Genomic DNA, 16841 nt, shown 5'->3' on the forward strand with positions numbered 1-16841 from the left:
CTCCTGGGGGCGCCCACCAGCCTGTGCACAATCCCACAGCTGACACGGAGGAAGGCACCAGAGACGACACCCATACCCCAGACCAGTGATCTTTTTTACTTGTTTAATTTTTAAAGGCAAAGCACCTTCGGCCAAGCCCCTCCCCGGCCTCCCTGAGCTCCCAGTCCCACTCCCCCAACCCCCAACAAGCTCCGTCAGCTATTCCCCTTGGTTTCCGGTTCGCCCGCTTCCTCAGTGGCAGGGCTGGGGGTCTGCATTGTGTCTTCTCCAGCAGCTGTGAGGGGCTGGGGGCTCCGCTCCTCCTTTGAAAGCAATCCACCTGCTGCAGTTTCCTGGTGACAGAAGAGGGGGCAGGTCAGACAGCGTGGTCGCACCTCCAGTACTTCTTCAGGCCCTACCCTTCCCGCCCCCTGCCCGCTTGGACACTAGGCACACACACTTAACCCGGGGCCCTGATTTTTCTCGCCCTCTGTTGCTCTGGGGCGGTTGTCCCTACCTTAGGTAGGGGTCCCTCAAGACTAGAGTCCAGCAGTGCGGCCTCAGTCAGCCCCGAGTCATCGTCCATGCTGATGAAGATGGCCGGGGTCTCACACTCAGGCCCCTCCTCCCGGAAATCAATGGCTTCCTCCGACTGGGGGGGGCCTGGCCGCACCGAGGAAGAGGACGAGGACGAGGACGAGGAGGGGGCTCCCAGTCCCCCAGGCTTCAGCTTCTGTTCTTCCTCCAGTTGCCGCTTTAAGGCCTTCTCCTGGGCCAGCCGCAGGCCGATGAGATCTTGAGGGGGTCGGGGGGCCGGAGGTGGTGCCAGGGCCAGAGGCTCTAAGTCATCCTGGGGGTGCGAGGCGACACACAAAACCTCAGGGACGGCTGGGACCCAAGACCCAGGTTGCTCTCAAGGGGATGGTGGGGGAAAAGATGGAAACCATCCTGAGGCAGACAGCAGAGGGCACGGGGGTAAGGGGCTGCCGTCTCCCCAGCCCCTCCCCGCAGAGATGGCTGGTGTGGGTAGGAGGGGTGCGGGGACTTCTGGCTTGGGGAGGGGCTGCAGACCCTCACCTCTTCCAGGGGCCCGGCGGGTGCTTCCTTAGCCTCTGGCTCCTGCTTGCCGCTGGCCTCCAGGATGGCCATGATGGAGTTGGGGATGTGTGCTTGCTAGGGGAAAAGCAGATGGGGGCGCTGTGGAGAGCTCTGACACGGAGACACCCCCCTCCCCCAAGTCCCACTCACACCCTTGGTGTCCTTGACTCTCCAGACTCCAGGACCTTCGTGACACTGCCGGGCTGCCCTCTGCACCCCCACCCCCCGCCCCGGCACCTCAGTCCCACAGGGCTGGACCCATGGGGCCACCCACCCCACACCTGAGGGTACCTGGTGGGGGGTGAAGGAGCGCACGTGGGCCAGCAGGGGCTCCCGGAGCTCTGGGCACTTGTCAAAGACGGCCCCCAGCTGCTGGGGTGGGAGCTGCAGGATGACCTGGAAGCTCTGGGGCTTAGTGCGCTGACAGCACTTGATGAAGCCCTCCCACACCTTGGGATACTTCCACACCTGGACCGGGCAGGGAGGGAGCAGTCGTGAGGGGGCCTGCAGGCAGCGAGCCGCCCCAGAAGTTGGGACAAAGACCTTACCCAAGGCCATGCCTCGCTGCATTCTCACCGCCGCCTCTAGAGGGCGACGTTAGCCCTGCTAAACCTACGAGGCCCGGGGAGGTGCGGGACTCGTCCAGGGTCACACAGGTACCAAGGGCAGAACTGACCCCCAGATCTGCCTGCATCTGCACTTAACCTCTAAGCCAGATGTTGCAAAGTGGCAACCCGTGGTCTGAATCCAGTCTGAAGGCTTGTGGATAGACGTTTTTTGTTGTTTCATAAAACATTTCTAGCATCTCTTGAAAACTGGGGCCATCTTTCAGCTCAAGATGCCTCTTGTCTGACTCAGTGCCAAATGATGGGGGGCAAGGAGCAGCCCTGGTGGCTCAGATGGTAAAGAATCCGCCTGCAGTGTAGGAGACCCAGGTTCGATCCCTGCGTCAGGAAGATCCCTTGGAAAAGGGAATGGCTGCCTGCTCCAGCATTCTTGCCTAGGAAATCCCAGGGACAGAGGAGCCTGGTGGGCTACAGTCTATGCAGTTGCAAAGAGTGGCACACAACTAAGTGACTAACACTGTGAAGGGGCAGCCACACCGCCTGGGACGTGCACCTCTCGAAGTCCACTCCCACCAATCATCAGCCTCACTCGCCACCCTGCCCCCCTATAGCTGTCTGCCAGTCATGGTAGAGCTTGTCCTCTGCACCAGGGCTCCCTTGGGACAGGGGCCAAACCAACTGAAAAAGCCTGGGGTTCTGCCCCAAGTCTCCTGGCAGCGATCCTGCGGCAGTCCCCTGCCTGGGAGCCCAGGGTGGTCGGGCGGGTTACCTGCTTCATGATGAGCCGGGACAGGATGTTCATGACGAAGCCCCCCAGGCGGGGGTACATAGTCAGGGACTGGATGACGGTCCTCATGAGCAGCATGGGCAGGGGGCTCTGCTCCATCAGTTGCTGCATCACCACGGCCAGCACCTCTGACGTGTACACGTTCCGCTCCGCAAAGCACAGGTTGGTGGCTGTGAGGAGGCGGAGAGGGGACCTGTCCCCTTTGCCCAGCAGCCCCTGGGAAGTGGGAGCCCCACCACCCCTCAGAGAGCCTCAGCCCTGTGATCTGCCCGCATGAGAGGAGACCCAGCCCCAACTCCCTCAAGCTCCAGGCAAGACAGATTCCCCCCTACCCAGAAGCGGACACTGTGGTCTGATCCTTGGAAAGCCTGGGAGCTGGGGGTGAGGGAGAGGACACGTCCATCTCCCGGAAGCCCCACTGGGCCGTGGGAAGACGTTGGCCCTGTCTCTTGGAGAACAATGCCCAGAAAGGGTGAGGGGAGAGACGTATGTTGCCTACCCCTGGGGACCCACCGCGGCTGGGCTGGGATGGCATGGCACCTCCACCTCTACTGGAAGGAAGCAGCTGTGACTTCCATAAGCAATCCCTCAGGGGACAAGAGCCATGGTCTCCACCAGCAGACTGGTCAAGAGACTGCCTGCTTTCAACCCAGTGCACAAGGCTCGTGCTGGTTCGGGCGCTACCAGGCCTGGAGGGACGTGGAGGTCACAGGCCAGAGAGTCACGAGGGAGGGGCGAGAGAAGGAAATCTGGGCACACGATGAGCGCCAGGAAGGGCCTGAGGGGGGCTGGTGCGGCACAAGCACCGTGAGGGCAGGCCCCTCAGGAGCGCGCTGCGGGACCCCGAATCAGTGAGATCAGTGGTGCTCGGATCCACTGTTAGTGGGGAGACTCCGGGAACTGCCTCTGAACCCCTTCTGCCCCAAACACCACTTGCCAGGTGAGTCTGTCAACCAGGAAGTCTTTATTGAGCTAGAAGAGAGGCCCCCAGTCCTTGAGAGGCTAATGGAGAACAGAGGTGGGTGCCTACAAAGAATGGGGGCTGGGGAGCTCCTGTAAGGAAGAGAGGGAGGCTGGAGGCATTGCAGGCAGACAGGCAGGGAGGAGGTTGGAGGCGGGGTACGGGGGGCACCTAGGCTTGCAGGGAGCAGAAGGTGAACAAAGGGCAAGAGGACCCGCCCGACAGAGGCTGTTCCTCCTCCTCCTCCTCGAGGTAGCTGTTGGCTTCTGCCTGCTCTGCCAGAAAGCTTCCAAAATCAGCCTTCTTCCCTCTCCTCCCCTTCAGCTCCACGCCAGCCTCCTCCTGGGCCTCCCACCCACCCTCTAATCCACCCTCCATAGAGCAGCCTGAGGGGGTCTTTCAAAAGCTCAACCTGACCCTGTACCTGCCACAGGCCCTCAAGAGAGCAAGTCTGAACTTGAACTGGGGTCTATGAGAGACCAGCTGTGGGCAGGGCCTACACCATTATAGCCCGACTCCATCCCCCACCTCCGTCCTCGGCCAGATCCAGCTGGGTCTGCTCTGTAGTTCCAGGTCCAGGCCTTGCTAGCATGGATTGCCTCTCCTGCTTCCTCACCCCTGTTCATCCTGTGGGCTCAGCTCAGGTGTCCCCTCCTCCAGGAAGCCCTCCCTAACATCCCACCCAAGGGAGAGTCAGGGGGCCCCTTTGGGCCCCCTGCCCCAGTCCTGTTCACTCTGGACTGTTACTGGAGGTATGGCCTGTGAGTCCAGGGAGGGCAGGGCCAGGACTGTCCCCATCCCTGCTGTGTTCTCAGCAGGGCCCAGCACAGGGCTGAGCAGAGGTGCGCAGTGAGTCTTAATTGCTGGACAGGTCCAGCTATAGAGAAACTCATCAGAGAGAGGGTGGTTTAAGGGAAGTGAATGCCAGTGATGACTGCTTATACTGTCAGATACTGGGGAGTCCAATGGGGCACAAAACAGGACCTGAAGCTAACAGTCAAGCAGGGTTACTGGTGCAACGGAGAAAAGCACGGGTGCCTGAGCAGAGAAGGTACTCTGGGATGAACAGCCAGCAGGGAGACCAGCTGAAGGGCTGCTGACAGCTCAGCAATACAGAGGCTCCGCGTGGGCCTGGGTTTGTAGGGAGAAACCATGCGGGGCGTTGCTGACATCTCCAGGGCCTGGGTGCTGGCTGCGCGTGTGACCTGTGGTCAAGCCCTTTCCCCCACTGGGCCCTGGTTCCCTTGTGTAGGATCAAGGACTAAACCTAGATCCGTGAATGCGTGTCACTGGAGCGGTGGGCGGGGCCTGCATGGTTACACCCTGACCTCCTTTCTTGACCAGACCCCCACCCCCAAACCACCATATCCAGCCAGGGTCTGCTCTGCAGTTCCAGAACCAGGCCATGCTAGCACAATTTGAGTCCCCTCAAATGGTACACGAGGTCACATGTGGGTACTGTCTTTGGGAATGGGCTCATAACTTTCAGAGGTCACCTAAGGGGCCAGGGTGTGTAAGACGACCACTCTCGGAGCCTCAGCTTTGGGACACTTCACCGCTTCCCCTAGAGGCCTCAGTTCCCTCTCAGTTGTAGCGTGTGGTTAATATTTTCAGAAGCTCCTCTCTTGACCTAAAGGATTCTGAGAGAATCTGCTGAGGAAGACTAGGAAATACGTCAATGAAGCTACTTCAGGCGGGACAAGACACTAGCAAGGAGGGAAAACCCTCCTCCCTGCTTTTCAAGGAGAGAGGAGGAAACAAGGCCAGCTGTCTTCTGAGAAGAGCAGGGGACAGTAAGGGCTCCGGCCTCCGAGGGAAAGCATGGTTTCTGGACCTGAAGCCATGGAGGACGTGGAGGGGAGTGCGGAGGGAGGGAGGGGAGCGCAGTGGGGGGTGGGGGGAGGGGAGCGCAGAGGGAGGGAGGGGAGCACGGAGGGAGGGAGGGAACGCTGCCCTGGGACCCAGGAGGCCATCTGCAGGCAGAACCAGGTCCCTCAACTTCCGATTCTGTTTTGTCCACTACACCACTGAGCTTCTGGGTGGCCCTGAGCAAGTTACTTAACCTCTCTGGAACCTCCACTTGGGCTACAAAACGGAAGTCGGCATACTTAGCAGGAACAGAGTGTTGTGGCTGGGCGGGTGGGCCTGTGAGGTGCTTAGGAAAGCGCGGCCCAGACTAAGCGCTAGGTGAACAGTGGCAGCTGCCACTGGGAAACTGCTCACTGTGATGAGTCGGCCAGGTTGCCACCTACTGCCCTGCCGGGAGGGCTGCTCTCCGGGCTCAGCTCTCCCGGTCCAACAACGCCTGCTGTGCGCTATCTGCCCTGCCTCTGACCAGCCTGGCCAAGGGCTCAGTGTTTTTCACTCCTCAGGCCCCTGGGGACCGGGGAGGAGGGCTCTCCCACCTTTCCTGAGGGCCTCGAGCTGGTGCGCAAGGGGTGCATCAGTTCCTCAGATGGGGTGGGGGGGAAGGAAGGAGAGGAGGAGGGATGGAAAGAGCGAGGCTGGTGTCCGGAGCTTTGAGACGGGGCTGTGCGGGGCACAGTCTCCGACTTGGCTGATTCCAGAGGGGGCCGACTCCAGCCCAAGGTTCTTCCCTGGGTCCGCAATGGCCAGGCCACTGAAGAGGGGGTTGGGGCAGGGCGGGGTCGGGGGGCCTCACCTTTGATGATGGACTTCATGTCACACTTTGCTGAGTCAATGTTGTGTAAGGCGATGAGCAGCTCTCCAGGGTTCAGGGGGGACAGGGCTGAGTTCCCTTCACCTGCAGCAGGGGGAGGCGGGGGAGGAGGAGGAGATAGTATGGAGGCCTGAGAGACAGGTCCACGCCCCCCTAGACTCGGGGAGCAGCAGAGGAAGACAAGGCGCCCTCTAGGATTAGGGGTACAGAGGGCTGGAGCGGCGGCGGAGAGACTGAGAACACCAGGAGGCGCCCCAGTGAGGCGGCAGCTGGCGACCATTCCAACCAGAGGCCTTCAGGCCTTCACTGTGACCCCCCGCCCCCGCACTGTGGCCCCAGCATCTCTCCTGTGACTCGACCACTCTCCCCTGTCCCGGCCCAGGCTGTGCACCCACAAGGGCAGGGCGAGGACGAGCTCATCCCAGGTCCCCAGCACAGCAGAGAGGCGCAGAGGAGTCTGCTGGACGGGACGAGAGGGCCAGGCAACAGTCTTGCAAACAGCGCCTGGGCTGAATGCCACAGGGACGAGGCTGCAGGAGACGGCACTCTTCTGGGGGGTGTCGAGGGTCCCAGACACTCGCGTGTGTGTCTTGAGTCCCCAAGTCACAGGCAGAACAGCTTCTACCTTCCCTAGCTCCAGCCCCTGGGGCGAGGGCTGAGGAATCTACCCTACGTCATCTGGTAGTCTGTCTAGGTTGAAAGTTTTCTTTCTTTTGGACCAGGGTGAGTCCAAACTCGAACAAAAGGCCCCTCACCCACAGCCGGAGGGGTTCAGGCAAGACCTGAGGAAGGGTAGGGATGGAGCCCATGTTTGAGGTCCTGGAAGAGAAGATGCTTATAGAGAATCAGCCCTCAGTCCCAGAGTTTTGTCCCCAGTGTGGATGAAACCATCACCCAAGTGTCACGGGAGGGTGGCCCAGGAGCTTGGGACAGATGTCGAGATGTCGCCAAGTCTAAATGGCAGCCTCAGAGAGCAAGATGAACACCCCCTCACCAAAAGGTGGAGGCATCCCTCCCCCAGCATTCCACATCTCACCTCCGGGATCCCTTCCTCCTGCACCTGAGGTGGGGTCTCCTGGGGGAGCCGCTGGGGAGGGAAACGAGGGCCAGGGTTAAGCTGGCCCCTGGCAGGGAGGCGAGCACATCACCTACCGTGCTGGGTGCCCAGCAGGCGGTTGAAGACTTCTTTCACCACGATGGGGTTGAGCTTGATGAGCTTTGGCAGGGCCTGGATCACTTCCTTCTGCAAGGGCAAGGCAGAGGAGGGCAGGTCAGATACGGCCCCTGCCCACTCCAGAGAAGCCTCCCCACTGCTCACCCTGGGGTGGTGAGGGGCAAGCTCTGGCCCCACCTAGCCCCCCAGTGCCTTCCCCCTCTCCCTCTCTTCGGTCCCTTAAGGTTTAGCTTTACCAGCTCCCTGGGCCTGACCCAGCCCCAGCCTCATCACCCCCGGGTGAGCCCCTGGGCCAGCCTGATGACTCCTCCTACAAGAGGAGATGGAGGTTCACCCGAGGTCCCACAGCCTGGGAGGAACAAGACTGGGGCAGGGGAAGCACACGCACAAGCGGAGGCGCCCCTGCCCTGCTTCTGTGGCTCCACTTTGTGTATAGGGTGGGGCGGGTCATGGTGGATCACTGGGATGTTCACTTTCGAGAGGGAGAAGCTGAGGCTCAGAGAGGGGCGGGGCTTGCCGAGTTGAGACTGACCCAGACAAGACCCAGGCTGTGCTGGCTGCATCTGACGAGGGTGCCCGGGTGCCTCCCTCCTCCCGGCCCTGCCAGGCGTGTCCCCGTGGGTGGGGGCATCCGGGCGTGCAGCTCCGCACCTTCTCCAGCCCATTGAGCACTGGGATGAGGAACCGGACGTCTGGCAGTCGCTTGTGGTAGAGATCCCTGACCCGCTTCACCAGCTCCGGGGACGGGGGCACTGCAGGTGGAGGAATAAGCAGGAGGCTCAGGGGCTGGGGGCGGTGGGGCGAGAGTGGACATTGAGGAGAAACGAATGGCGGTGGGTGTGTGGCAGGGGCGGGGAGGGCCTGCTCCACTTCAGAGCAGAAACCCCTGGCCCCTCGGTTTCTCAAATGCGTTTTAGCAGTGCACCCTTCTGCACAGAGAAACTGAGGCCCAAGGATGGGGAGACTCACAAGAGGGACAAGCGTCTAGGGACCCAGCGGCTCTGATCCCCAGGTCCTGGGAAGGGAAATGGGGAGGGTCGGGACAGGAGAGGAGAAGGAAGGATGGGGTCCCGGGAGGCACCTTTGTCTGTGAGGCTGTGCAGACAGCGTGTGACCAGTGTCTCCGCCCCCTTGGGACAGTTCTCCACCAGCAGGAGCAGCTCTGGCGAGTTCATGCCCATCCCCCGGATCTACAGGCAAAAGAGAGGGGAGATGGAGAGCGGTGTGAGGGGATGGGGGCCCAGGGGGAGAGCTTGGGGGTGTCAGAGACCAGGCAGCTGGCAGGACGCTGGGACTCTGGAGGAGGAACTGGCAAGAGAGGGCAGATCTCAAATATTCTCGTTAGACGAAAATCAGTAATTCTTTGAGGTGACGGATGCTAATTAAACTTATGGTAATAATCATTTCATAATATATACATGTGTCAAATCACTATGTTGTAGGCCTTACGCTAAGATGATGTTGTATATCAGCTGTATCTCAATAAAGCAGAGGGAGAAAAGAATAGGTTTCAGGCTTCAGAGAAGTGGGGGAAATCTGGGGAAGGTGGGCAGGGTTGGCAGAAGCGTCCAGGTCTCTTCACACACACACACAACCTCTGCAGCTCCTTCCAGCTCTTAGCATGCTGCCCTCCCAGCGGGCAAGCCAGGCCTGGTCTCTGGGACTCAACCTGACCTTTGATGCCCAAGCTGCTCTTCAGTTCCTTGGTGAAGACTTTTTTGGCTTCTGCAGGCACAAGTGACCCCTGCCCACCTCCCCCTGTGACCACCCGGGTGCCAGCTTTGCTGCTGGGTCAGATCAGGGCTCGACCTGTTACTGTGTCTGCAGCCTCCCCCTAACCCACCCACAGGCACCAAACACAGGGAGCGGAGGAGGGCCAGGTGTCAAGGGCTCGTCCCTTCCTCTGCCCAACTGCAAGTGGCAAGGAGCTCGCAGTCCGGTGGGCTCACGGTGACAATGGGGAGAAGAATCTGCTTCCTCCTTACAACCAGATTATTACCCCCACGTTACAGGTAAGGACTCCGTTGACTCTGGGAGGCAGGTACGTGGGAATTAACCTGCCACATTTTCTCCTGTGGTTTATGGTGGAAATTCTCAGTAATAAATGTCAGGAACAGAGATAGAGAAGAGCAGTTTCAAATCTGGCGACAGAAAGGAAGAACAGACATTCTGAATTTCACAGGCCAGCCTGGACCTGCGTTGCTTCTCTTGTGGGTGACCCTGTGGCTCCAGAGCAGGAGGGACTCGGGCCACGACAAGTAAAGATCCCTGTCAGCAAGGCAGGGGAGGGATGGCTCATACATGACAACAGGGACACAGGTATTCACCGGCATGAGGTCACAGAATTGCTCCAACAAGCTTGCTGGTCTGAATTATCTGCTTGGGTTTAACTGAAGGGTGCAAGGTCACACAGTGAGAAGGAGAAAGACGGAATGTGAACCGAGGTCTGTCCGACTGGAAGCTCTTAACTACAGGGCTACCCTGCTGTCTTCTCAGGAGTGGATGGAGGCGGGGTGGGGGTGATGACCCTTAGCATCCGCACTCAGCAGGGGGAGGACATTCGGGGGAGGGGCAGGGGCAGGCTGGAGTTGGTATTCAGCCCTGCCCACCGGTGGGCAGAGCCTGGCGGGCCAGGGGCCTCACCGGCTGTTCAATGACCCTCAGCACTGTCCTCTTGATGTCAGCGATGGCCTCCGTGTACACGGCCGCCAGCTCGTGGATCAGCTTGTGGTTCTGAGGTAGGAGAGCCAGGTAGAGGTACAGGCACTGCTTCACCGTCTCCTCGGTCCAGGGTGCGGCCACCTCTAAGAGGGCAGGGGTGGGGGGTGAAGATCAGATGGGCCTTACTCCCCCTCACCCCTGCCCAGAGCCTGGCTCTTCTTGGGGGGGCGACAGGCACAGAAGGGAGTGGGAGCTGGGCCTGGGAAGCAAACTGTCCCAGGGCAGGAAGCCAGTCCTCTGGGAAATGGGGTGCAACCAGACCTGCTCCCCTTCTAGAAGTCTCTGCAGTACATTCCCATCTGGTCTCCTGACCACCAACCCTGACGGATCTTCCCAAGAGCACGTCAGGCCCTGCCCCTCCCCTGCTCAACGCTCTCACCACCAACCAGGGCCCTCAGGGGACGCCTGGCCTTGCTCTCCCCGCCAGCTCCTGTTCAGGGCTGCCCTGCCTCTGGGGCTGTGTGCTGGGGTCACAGCCTCCTTCTGACGGGCTCTTGGGGCCCCCTCTTTGGAGCCTGTGCACGTGCTGCTCTGTTGCCTAGAACTCTGTGCCCAACTCTTATTTATTTTTAACCTTACTGTGTGGCAGGATCTTAGTTCCCTAACCAGGGATGGAACCTGTGCCCCCTGCATCGGCAGCATGCAGTCATAACTGCTAGACCACTAGGGAAGCCCCCCAGTTCCTCTTTCTGCACCATCTCAGGGTCACAGAGCCAGCACCTCTCCTGGGAAGCTGGCCCGGCACCCAGGCTGCACTGGGGCTCCTGTGCTCCTAGAAGCCCCCTGCTTTCTGCCACGGCCAGAACCTTCCAGGTTAATGGGCCCTACCCTGGGGGCCTGGGTCTCCCAGTCTACAATGCTGGAGGACCTAGAGCTCTGCTAAGGGAATGGTCTGCAAAGAACCTGCCTGGCCCTTCCTGGAGTCCCATCACTGGCTCACTCTCCTGGTCCTCGGCTTCCAGCCCAGCTGCCCCCTTTCAGGACACTCTCCCTGACCCCCCAGGCTGGGCCAGGCACCCGTTCTGAGTTCCCACAGGCTCCTGCTTTTGCCACCTTAGGCCTGCTCATCCAGCTCTTGCTGTCTGGCTGTCTCCAGCAGCGGGCCATCTCCCCTAGCTCACTATACCTCTGGAGAACCTGCGCCAAACCTGTGTCCTTATCGGCTCCAAACAGCACCGACGGCGGGTTGGGGTGGACCAAGAGCTGCAGGTAGTTGAGGGCAAACTTCTCCACGTACTCTCGCAGCTGTTCCTTTTCGTACATGCGCTTGATGAACAGCAAGGCCTGGGAACGCACCTGAGGAGCGGGGGTGGGGGGAAGGTCGGCTGCTCTGAGCTTGGTGGCATTGGTGTGAAAACAAGCCGAGATCTGAGAAAGGCCCGCTGTGGCTGAGTTACCATGCCCAAGGCTGGTTACCAGCTTGGGAGAGAGGCTTCCTGGCCCAACTCAAGGCCCTGTACTACCCCACCGTCTACCTGCCCCATCCCATCTCTTATCATTCATTCTTGTCTTGCTGCACTCCAACTGGAAGAAGCTTTCCTTAGTTGCTCGAAAAAGTGAAGTCGCTCAGCTGTGTCCGACTCTTTCCAACTCCATGGGCTATAGCCTACCAGGCTTCTCCAACCATGGGGTCTTCCGGGCAAGAGTACTGGAGTGGGTTGCCATTTCCTTCTCCAGGGGATCTTCCCGATCCAAGGATCGAACTCAGGTCTCCCTCATTGCAGGCAGACACTTTACTGTCTGAGCTACCAGGGAAGCCCTCACTTTTCTTAAAGTGACAGCATTCTCCCCAGCTCTGAGACTTGGCACAAAAGGTTCCCACTGCTGGCATGCCTGTCACTGGCTAGATCCTGTTTCACTCAGACATCCCCTGCTGGGAGCCATGTGAACAGGGCCCAGTCTTGGGCACCACGTTGTCCCCAAGAGCACCTTGGGGCCAAGCCAGCAGGGAGGGTTTGCTGAGCGAATGGCCATGAGATGTCAGGAAGGAGCTAGCGGCAGGCAGGTGCAGGGATGGACCGAGGGCCTCTCAATCACACGCTGACCCTCTGTGCAGGGCACACCCGTCCACTCAGTGCAGGTCTTGGCTCGCGCGACCCCTCCTCGGAAGTCTTCCTTAGACCGCTTCCCTTCCCTGGCTGCACACCCTACTCCACTCCAGGCGCTGGACGTGCTGTGTGGTCACAACGGCTCCCGTCCTGGGCAGTGCCCCCCAGGTCCCAGCACAGCACCAGGCCTTAAGAGGGGGTGCACCAACACGGGTGGAGTAAGAGCAAAATGGACTGCCATCCTGGGGGGGCGGGGTGTGTGTGTCTACGTGTGTACATTCTAAGCAGCCTCGTGCCATCAAAAGTGGAAAAGCCACCACCACCAAGTTGCGCAAGAAGGGCAGCAGGCCCAGAAACCTTCAGGGGCATGTGGAAAAGATGGGGCTGGTTACTAGGGACAGAGGACGGGCTGAGTGTAGCCCAGCACAGAGCAGGGGTGGGGGGTCACCTTGTCCTTCTCGTGGGAGCTGAGGTCTAGCAGGACATGCAGGTACTGGAACTGGCGGGATGGGCGCTTGAAGATCAGGTCTCGGAGAGTGGACATGCCCAGGTAGGTGCGACTCTGTGGCAGGAAAGAGGGGAACTGGAGCTCACGGCACCCGCAGTGTGCCTCTGGGGTGTCTCCCTTGCCTCAGTCAGATCAGGTCCCTCACAGAACCCACCACCCCAGCCCAGGATGCAGTGAGCACGGCCCCAGTCACGCCCATCCTCACCTCGTCCTCGCAGTACTTGCGAATCACCTCCAGGGCACTCTCGGTGATCAGCGGCGCCTCCAGCACAACCTTGGTGAAGATCCTGCCAGAGGGGGAAGGACGGGTACAGCTGCAGAGGAGAGGCCCCTGGGCTTCCCCCTCCTGCTGACTGCAGCTCAGAGCTGGCAGGACCCCTTACAGAGTGCTTGCTCAACCCCCTGCAGACAGAGCTATGGAAGCAACAGAGTCGGGTTCAAATGCTGCCTGGGGAGGGGGGTGGTGACATGGGCAGAGACTGCCTCTGTTTTGTCCAATGGGGATTCCTAGCTTGTTTAAAACAGCAATGGGAGGGAATGGTGGGGGGAGTTCTGAAGGGTGTTGTATTTCAGACACAGTGACCACCAAAGGCTGCTCTGAGATGCTTTAGCCAATGCTGGTAGCTAAGAAAGAGCCGGCCATGCAAGGAGTAGGCGGAGAGGACCCCAGGCAGCGAACAGAAAAGTGCCCACCTCGGCATGTGTGAGAACACAGCACTGAAGGCCGGTGCGGCTAAAGTCGGGGCAGGGCGTAGGGGGTGGGCAGGGAAAAGCAGAGAGGCCAAAAAGAGGCTCGAGAGGGTTGGTGGCGACTAGATTATACAAGATCTCACGAGGCCTATTAAGAAAGTGGCATTTTATCTTGAGGACGATGGAAGGTTTTCAGTGGGGAAATAAGAGGCTTTACATTATCAAATGTCACCTGTGCTGCTGGAGAATGGATACGCTGGAGGTCAAGAGCAAAGAGGAAGCTACAGAACCAATTCAGGTAAGAGATGGGGATGGTGAGAAGTTGACCCCCAGAACAGGCCTCTGCAACAGGCAGTTAGCACACATCATGGGAGAAAACGGAGGCCCAGAGGTGAGTGACGCCGCTCGGTTGGTCAGAGCAAGCCGCAGAGCTAGGGGACAAAGCGACACTGCAGGGACCTGTTCTGTGCGTGGGGAGGGCAGGGAGAGGCGGCGGCTCAGGATGCGCGCATGGAGGACCGGCTTGGGTGCTGAGGAAGAGCTGCTCGGAACCCAGAAAGCAAAGGCAGGACACGGACGGGGGACCCCTGAGGACAGCGGGCTGCAGGGCCGCCCCCTCACCCGTCCTTCTGGTCCGGCTTCTCCTGCAGGCCGGAGAGCAGGCGGATGAGGCAGTCCTCGTACTTGTCCAGGGCGCCCTTGACGCCAGCTGCGAGGTAGGCGTTGTACTCCTGGTAGAGCCAGGCGAAGGCCAGGTCCAGGCGGGCCCGGACGTCCTCCAGGATGAAGGACAGGACCTCGGCCTTCAGGCCCGAGTCGAACTGCGTCACCAGGCTGGCCAGGATCTTTATGCGCACCTGAAACGGGAGTGAGGATTTGTGTCGGCGTGGGGGTGGCAAGGGCAATGCCGGGCACCCCCAACCATGCCCTGCATCTGCTCCCGCCTAGCCTCAGGGAGCCAGCGCAGACCCAGTGGTAATGAGGAAGGAAAGCTGAAGAACCTTATTTTCAGGAGGTCTCATTTATATGGAAGGAAAAAAACTGAAGAGGGAGAAAAAAATAACAGAATAAAACTAGGAGTAATAGCTAAAATTTCTAGGAGCAATATCTAAATCATAGATATATAAAATTACAAATAGCTACACTGTATCTCAAGTGCATCTACAATATAAATATCTAAATTTTTAGGAGTATTGAGTACACAGAAAATGATCCTGAAGGACTCCCCAAGTCTGTTTACTGGTCGCTTCTGTCGGGGGGATGGCTTGCAGACGGGGGCCAAAGGAGACTTATGGTCCCTCTATGGCCTGGAAATAATTTGAACAGAAAGCACACGTTCATATACTATTTGGTTAACTAAAACTAAACTTCAAAAATTGGGGAACACGCCACTTGACTGAGGCTGCAATCCCAGCAACTGGTGGAATCAGGATTTAAAGCAGCTGTGGGTGTGTAAGTGTGTCTGCGGCGAAAGAACGAGAATGCTGTGAACCACAGCAGGAGCAAGCACCCCGACAGCCCCGTGCAGGGGGCTCTTCCTTGCAGCCCCCCTGTGCTGGGGGACAGAGCACGCGTGTCCACACACGTCTTCTTCCACGTCGTCTGAGGAGCTGCTGCTGTCATATCTGCTTTATGGGAGGTCAGAGTGAGGCTGGGAGAAGCGGCTGAGGAGCGCCAGTGCTGGAGTCTGGAGCCAGGGAGGGTTAACCCGGAGGCCTGTCTCTCCGCTGCGACGTGCGGCAGGCTCTTGGAGAGAGGGACTGGGAGGAGGGGCTGGGAGGACGGGGGCACACCTGGGCGGCCCCGCTGCAGGCCACAGCCTTCTCCGCCCGCAGGATCCGCTTCACAGCGCCTAGCTTCATGGCCTCAACCTGCGCGTCCGTCAGGGGCTTCAGCACGTCACTTAGGCGGAAGATTTTCTTGCGCCCACCAGCGCCCGCCAGCCTACGTGCAAGAGTACGGAGAGGGACATGGTGACTCCGAACGTCCTTTCTGGAACCCAGGCCCCACCCCAGGACATACAGACAGAGACAACCCCACGCTGTCCCTCCAACTCCCCCATGACCCCAAGGCACTGCAGGGCAACAGGAAGGCAGAGGGTGCTGTTTGGGTTTGGTACATGGTATCTGAGGGGAGGCTGCTGTAAGAAGCAAGCAACGGATGACAACGTAAGTAAGACCTGAATGAAGTGAGGGAATCAGACCCACAAATGTCTGGGGATGAGCTCTCTAGGCAGAGGAAACAGGGAGTGGAAAGGCCTCCAAGTGGGGACATGCTTGGCCGACCAACAGGTTGGTGTGACTGGAGGAGGGAGCAAGGCTAACAGAGAGCCTGGAGGGGCAGCAGGTCAAGCCCTGCTGGCCAGCCTAGGTTGGGGACAGGGCAGGGAGAGGCTGGATTCTGTGGTCTGTAAGGCAGGTGATGAAGGGGACAGTGATGGGAACAGCCAGGAGCACTTCCTACATGCTAGAAACCACGCTAAGTGCTTTCTACCTCGTGATCCCTGTCCACCAAGTGCCATCCGATTTAATCCTCTAACCAGCACTGTGAACTCATTTAATTCTCTCTCATCCTCAAAGACAGAGAGATACGATCAGCCCCATTTTAGATATAAGATGGTAGTTTTATATACAAGAAAACAGCAGATAAGGTTCAGTGGGTACGGCACTGACTCTGGAATCTGAGATCCTGGCCCAGACTGATCTCCGTTTATCTGCCTTCGCCTGTCACATACACACCAAATCCAGGCCCCAGTTTCCTGCACCGTGCCGTCAGGGGACTCACCGGGGCTGCGTGACGGGGATAATGGGCTCCGGCCTCCTCTTGGCCTGGGGTGCCTCCTCCTCCAGGGAGGACATGGAGCTCAGGGAGCCCACTACCGAGATGGCCTGGCCCTGGGCGGGCAGGCGCCGCTTGATCAGGACGCTCTCTGGCTTCACCACCTTCTCCTCCTTGGGCTCCTCCTTGCACTGCTTGGTCTGCTCCACGCCTGAGGGGAAGGCAGCAAACGGGCTCTTGGTGTGTCAGAACCACCTGCTCCCACCCAAGGGCCTCCTGTGGGCCAGGTTCCACTCTAAGCCTTGCACATCCGAAATTCATTTACATCTGTAAAGCGTGGGTTGGATCCCTGGTTGGGGAACGAGGATCCTGCAAGCTCTGTGGCATGGCCAAAAGAGCAAAAAATTAGAAAAAAAAAAAAAAATTCTGCAAAATGCTTTTCTGGAGCAGGAACATTTTTCATCCCCACTTTGCAATAAAACGACTGAGGTTCAAACAAGAAACTTCACTGTCTTTTGGTCGGAGTAACACCAGGTATCGCCACTTTAGAAAGCTGATGAGCAGTTTCAAATAGCATCGAACATGCCCCAAATCAAGACCCAACAGTTCCACTCCTTCGTATAAACTCACAAATGAGGGCACAGCAGCTTTACTCGTAACAGCCAACAACTGTATAAAGAGCCCACATGTCCGTCAACAGAGGAGTGTGGATAAACAAATGGGGGCCTAGTCACATAAAGGAAGTCTAATGAGCAATAAAAAAGTAAACGCTTGGCTTACACAGCAATATGGATGAACTTCAAAAACTTATGCTGAGTTTAAAGTAAGCCAGAGGCTATGATCCCATTGAT

General features: G+C 58.8%; 1 protein-coding gene across 5 annotated transcripts in view; it reads right to left on the reverse strand.

Moving 5' to 3' along the window:
- Positions 1-69: 69 nt before the first annotated feature.
- Positions 70-16841, reverse strand: part of SYMPK (symplekin scaffold protein) — a 33162-nt gene continuing 16390 nt past the window's right edge. For all 5 annotated transcript variants that reach the window (XM_069549223.1, XM_069549225.1, XM_069549224.1 and 2 more), the window contains 16 exons: positions 15997-16201; positions 15006-15156; positions 13834-14069; positions 12728-12809; positions 12463-12576; positions 11115-11262; positions 9889-10049; positions 8327-8435; positions 7897-7997; positions 7224-7314; positions 6054-6155; positions 2413-2600; positions 1369-1545; positions 1057-1152; positions 497-829; positions 70-332 (listed from right to left, as the gene is read on the reverse strand). In XM_069549223.1, the coding sequence (XP_069405324.1) occupies positions 195-332; positions 497-829; positions 1057-1152; positions 1369-1545; positions 2413-2600; positions 6054-6155; positions 7224-7314; positions 7897-7997; positions 8327-8435; positions 9889-10049; positions 11115-11262; positions 12463-12576; positions 12728-12809; positions 13834-14069; positions 15006-15156; positions 15997-16201 (2432 nt within the window). In that variant the 3' untranslated portion in view covers positions 70-194. The remainder of the gene's footprint in view (positions 333-496; positions 830-1056; positions 1153-1368; positions 1546-2412; positions 2601-6053; positions 6156-7223; positions 7315-7896; positions 7998-8326; positions 8436-9888; positions 10050-11114; positions 11263-12462; positions 12577-12727; positions 12810-13833; positions 14070-15005; positions 15157-15996; positions 16202-16841) is intronic.

The sequence above is a fragment of the Ovis canadensis genome, chromosome 14, assembly GCF_042477335.2.
Source record: "Ovis canadensis isolate MfBH-ARS-UI-01 breed Bighorn chromosome 14, ARS-UI_OviCan_v2, whole genome shotgun sequence".
Classification (NCBI taxonomy): Eukaryota; Metazoa; Chordata; class Mammalia; order Artiodactyla; family Bovidae; genus Ovis; species Ovis canadensis.